General features: G+C 43.0%; 1 protein-coding gene across 1 annotated transcript in view; it reads left to right on the top strand.

Annotated features, from left to right (window-relative positions):
* The window catches only part of grin1b (glutamate receptor, ionotropic, N-methyl D-aspartate 1b), a gene marked incomplete at both ends in the record, with an annotated part of 290,208 nt that overhangs the window by 237,936 nt on the left and 46,272 nt on the right, over window positions 1–6,000 (top strand). Inside the window, 3 exons of the mRNA XM_084308084.1 lie at window positions 1–35; window positions 1,124–1,272; window positions 2,613–2,770. The exon at window positions 1–35 is cut by the window's left edge and continues 78 nt beyond it. Coding sequence (XP_084164210.1) covers window positions 1–35; window positions 1,124–1,272; window positions 2,613–2,770 — 342 coding nt within the window. The remainder of the gene's footprint in view (window positions 36–1,123; window positions 1,273–2,612; window positions 2,771–6,000) is intronic.

Genomic DNA, 6,000 nt, shown 5'->3' with positions numbered 1-6,000 from the left:
ATGGGGAGTATTGCTGAATTCTGGGATAGGAGAAGGTGGGTGGAATTTTGAGATATGTCATGACGTTACTGTTTTGAAATGCAAATATGAACTTTATATAGTGTTCATAACATTAGCTTATGACCTGGAAATTGGTTGGATCAAATGTTGCCAGCGGAACGGATTTGGCATCACAGTGGAACTATGGAATATGTCGTTTAAAATGATAGGAGGTAGGAAAGGAGAGATTATGATAGGTAGAACTATGGGATATGTAGTTTAACGTGATGTCCTTGTTGTGACCTTATTCCTCACATTAAAAATAAACAAAATGTCCAATCTCCATCTTCTAGCCAGCATGTCCCTCTGAGACACACATACATGTAGACATTAATATCTCCTTCTGAGACACACATACATGTAGACATTAATATCTCTCTGAGACACACATACATGTAGACATTAATATCTCCCTCTGAGACACACATACATGTAGACATTAATATCTCCCTCTGAGACACACATACATGTAGACATTAATATCTCCCTCTGAGACACACATACATGTGGGGTATCACTCTGGAATGGTCTGGATGCGAATATAAAATTAAGCAAAAATATCAATAAATTTAAAGGTAGCTATAAACAAGCACTTATGGACACATATAAGAGAGAGGAGCTTGAGCAGTAATGTGACTGCCTATTATTTTTTCTTATTTGGATATATAAAAAACTGTACTTTTATTCTATTTTCTATTATTTGTTATATTATTTGTATTTTTATTAAATTATAATGTCAAATATTGTAAGGAATGGGCAGGGCTTGATACGTTATTTTACTTCCCCCTGTTCCTTCTCGAACACTTATTGTATGGAAATAGTTTGACTATTTACCTTTTTGTTTTTTAAACTTGTTTTATGTTTCTATGTTCGAGACAAATAAAAATCAAATCAAATGTAGACATTAATATCTCTCTCTGAGACACACATACATGTAGACTTTAACTCTGAGACACACATGTAGACATTAATATCTCCCTCTGAGACACACATACATGTCAGCAGAGGGTTCAGAGTGCAGGGTCAGGGTTCATTACTCTGCTCAAGGACACCTTGACTGGATGGAACACGCTGTGTGTTGCAGGAGCTCCGCGGAGCTTTTCAGCTAGGATCCTAGGGATGGTGTGGGCTGGGTTTGCCATGATCATCGTGGCATCATACACTGCCAACCTGGCAGCCTTCCTGGTGCTGGACCGGCCTGAGGAGCGTATCACCGGCATCAACGACCCCAGGGTACACACACACACCTACCCACACACACACACACACACACCTACCCACACACACACACACACCTACCCACACACACACACACACACACACACACACACACACACACACACACACACACACACACACACACACACACACACACACACACACACACACACACACACACACACACACACCTACCCACACACACACACACACACACACACACACACACACACACACACACACACACACACACACACACACACACACACACACACACACCTACCCACACACACACACACACACACACACACACACACACACACACACACACACACACACACACACACACACACACACACACACACACACACACCTACCCACACACACACACACACCTACCCACACACACACACACACACACACACACACACACACACACACACCTACCCACACACACACACACCTACCCACACACACACACACACACACACACACACACACACACACACACACACACACACACACACCTACACACACACACACTTACCCACACACACACACACATGCACACGTCAAAACTGAGGAACTATCAGCATGTGATATTTTGATCATAGTGCCTCTGATCACTTTAATTTAGAGTTATAAGACTCCAACGTTGAAAGTACTTTGATCAGATCATCGTGTTTTGGATGCTTTGTCACACAACTAGTAACTACAGGGTTCAAATACATGTAGTGGCGTAAAAAACGTGTATATTTACGTTGAAATGTAGTTGAGTAAAAGTACAAAGTTCCCTAAACATTGACATACTTGAGTAAAGTACATGTATCTCAGAACAGTACAAAAACATGTACAAACAGCTACACACGCATACAAACACAGAACCTGCAGCATTGGGATTCAGTTCTGCAACTGCTCTACAAGACTATATTCTGCTCTACTGTACTGACCTATGTTTTATTCAACTGTAATCTAACTTGTTCTGTTCTATTCTACCATATTCTATTCTACTCTTTCATATTCTAATCTATTCTGTTCTGTTCAATTCCTCTCTATTCTGACCCATCCTATTCTATTATACCCTATTCTGTTCTACTCTATTATACTTTATTATATTCTGTTCTACTCTATTATACTTTACTCTATTCTATTCTACTCTATTCTACTTTACTCTATTATGTTCTACTCTATTATACTCTATTCTATTATGTTCTACTCTATTATACTCTATTCTATTATGTTCTACTCTATTATACTTTACTCTATTCTCTTCTATTCTGTTCTACTCTATTCTATCCTGTTCTATTGTATTCTACCTACACTACTCTACTCTACTCTACTCTACTCTACTCCAGCTGCGTAACCCATCAGATAAGTTCATCTATGCCACAGTGAAGCAGAGCTCAGTGGATATTTACTTCAGACGGCAGGTTGAGCTGAGCACCATGTACCGTCACATGGAGAAGCACAACTACGAGAGCGCTGCTGAGGCCATACAGGCCGTCAGAGACAAGTATGGACATCTATATTCCCTAGATCTATACTATCACTTATTAAAGAACCCATGGAACCACTCTATATACCCTAGATCTATGATATCACTTATTAAAGAACCCATGGAACCACTCTATATACCCTAGATCTATGATATCACTTATTAAAGAACCCATGGAACCACTCTATATACCTTAGATCTATACTATCACGTATTAAAGAACCCATGGAACCACTCTATATTCCCTAGAATCTATACTATCACGTATTAAAGAACCCATGGAACCACTCTATATACCCTAGATCTATGATATCACTTATTAAAGAACCCATGGAACCACTCTATATACCTTAGATCTATACTATCACGTATTAAAGAACCCATGGAACCACTCTATATTCCCTAGAATCTATACTATCACGTATTAAAGAACCCATGGAACCACTCTATATTCCCTAGAATCTATACTATCACTTATTAAAGAACCCATGGAACCCATGGAAATCTCGCGTTGATCCGCGCACGGGCATGCGCGTGGGAGCTTGCGCAAAATCACCCAAATCTTTCCACGTCGCGCAAATATATTTTCCCAACGTTTTCGCCGATGCAAGGGCATTGGGAAGTTGTAGAACCGACCGTGTTCTACCCCCGTGAATATTTTCACGCGGATCGGAATACGGGCGCCCACGTGGAAACTCGTGCAAAATCGCAAAATTTTATTAAATGCTACCAAAAGGTCACCCGCCAAAGTGGCTGGTAAGAGTGACAGAGTCACACGCCACTGCCGAATTCTACCCGCATTTGGCGGGTGGCGGGTGTTAATGTCAAGCCCTGCATGGAACCACTCTATATACCCTAGATCTATGATATCACTTATTAAAGAACCCATGGAATCACTCTACAGTATATATCCTAGATCTGTGATATAAGTTATTAAAGAACCCATGGAACCACTCTCAGCTTGTGACTGCTCGCGGACGACTCAGCCCTGCTGGTCTCTGGCAGGAACAAGTTACAGGTTGAAAAAAGCCTCAGCTCAGAACTCAGCAGAATCTGCACCTGGCTCGCTGATAACAAACTATCATTACACCTGGGTAAAACAGAGTCCATTCTCTTCAGATCAAATAACAAACTCAGCAAGACCTCTGTTACAGTGGGTGACAATATTGTCACAAGGAAAGATGAAATTACATACCTGGGTTCCATCCTAGAGGCAAATCTTTCCTGTGACAAAATGGCATCCAATTTAATAAAAAAAGTCAACCAACGAAGATTCTTGTACCGGATGCTCCAAAAAAAAAAAAAAAAAAAAGCAGAGCGATCTGGCGCGGGGAGCGGGGAGCGCTCGATTCAAGGTGATCGGTGAGGGAGCGGAGAGCGACTTGGGGGCGGGGTCAACATGAGCGATTAGCGGAGCGGACCAAGCTTTAAAGAGCGAAGAGCGGATTTCTCGGCCGCGCCGATCCGCTCACGTGGCCTGCTCTCTGGTAAACAAGAATACCCTGAAGACTCTAACAGGAGCACTCATTCAAGGGTACTACGACTATACTTGCACCTCATGGTACCAAAGCACCTCAAAGGCGCTAAAAACAAAATTACAAACATCACAAAAAAAACTGGTCAGACTACTGCTTGACCATCCTAAAACCCACCTCACCCCTGCACACTTTGACAACCTAGGTTGGCTTAGAGTAGATGACAGAGTACAGCAACTTGCAATGGGCCTGGTCTACAAGATACACTATACCACTAAGATACCCATGTACATGTCAAAATACTTCCCAAAGGTCAGTGAATACCACGACCACAACACCAGAGGGAGTTCCACAAATCATGTTCAACCCAGATTTGGCTCAAACAAGGGAGCTGTGTGTATTTGCCATGTCTCGCCCCTTCATCAACGGAGGCCGACACACAGTATTCCAATACACATCTCACTACATCCTGCGCATGTACTGTATAATCGCCGTCTGGTCTTTTGTGTGTAACCTGGACACTCGTAATGGATAGTTTTGTTGTCAGAAGCGGTGTCGGTTGGCCGCAATGAAATGGGCTCTGCGCATAACCAGCTGCTATACCACACTGAGGTGAGGTGGCTATCTCGAGGCAGAGTATTAAATCGCCTTTTTGAGAGAAGAAGACCCATGGCAGATAAATGTGCTGATAATGAATGGCTGGCACAGCTGGCATATCTAGCCGACATCTTTGACCGCCTCAATGCGTTGAATCTGGGACTACAAGGTTGAGACACAGACCTGTTTGGACTCACAGCTAAAAAGGAGAGCTAGGTTACGAAACTCTGTTTGTGGCATCGAAATTTCATAAAACTACACTACCCAGCTCACACCAGCCGCAGACAAATGGAAGTCCAACCATTTTCCACATAATTTTTCTGATGTGATTTTCGTGATTATATCTCATGGGTCGAACAATAGCCCCCATTGTTGTTCACGCCCAGCAGAAATCGGCACAGGTGTTAAATTGTAGCCTTTCTTTGAGATATTGTATCCATTGTTTCTGCTTAAAGTACTTAAAAATAAGAACGGTTTTACAAGATTCAAATTAGCACATCTTCTTCAAACATTTTCAGATTTCAACATATGACACATCATTTGAAAACGTACATTCTGTACTTTCACAATCTAAACATCGAGGGAAAATGACAAGGAAGACATGTGGCCACATTCGCTGGTCACAGTCACATTTATACATGACAGGAAGGGGTGGGGCCAGGTGATCAGGTTATACCGGAAGGGGGTGTGTGTTAGGGAATGTGGGGGTTTTAGGTGGGAGACTGATTGATCAGGGGACAACAGGATTGATCAAGGGATTGATCAAGGGAGTAAAATCCATAGCATGGGAGTCAATGTTCTACTGGTTTTCCCACCTTAGTCTTGTTTCGATTAAAGATGGTGGCAATGTTTTACCATGAACCAACGATAATGGCCTCCCCTTCTCCTCCTCTCCTCTCCCCACTTTTCTCTCCTCTTCTCTCCTCCCCTTCTCCCCCTCTTCTCCTCTCCTCCCCCTCCTCTCCTCTCCTATCCTCTCCTCTCCTCTCCTCTCCTCTCCTCTCCTCTCCTCTCCTCTCCTCTCCTCTCCTCTCCTCTCCTCTTCTACCCGTCTCCTCTCCTCTCCTCTCCTCTCCTCTCCTCTCCTCTCCTCTCCTCTCCTCTCCTCTCCTCTCCTCTCCTCTCCTCTCCTCTCCTCTCCTCTCCTCTCCTCTCCTACCCATCTCCTCTCTCCTC

The sequence above is a fragment of the Notolepis coatsorum genome (genome assembly GCF_963971535.1).
Source record: "Notolepis coatsorum genome assembly, chromosome: 2".
NCBI classification, from domain to species: Eukaryota; Metazoa; Chordata; class Actinopteri; order Aulopiformes; family Paralepididae; genus Notolepis; species Notolepis coatsorum.
Note: the sequence above shows the minus strand (reverse complement) of the source record. Positions and strands in the feature narration are given on the sequence as shown.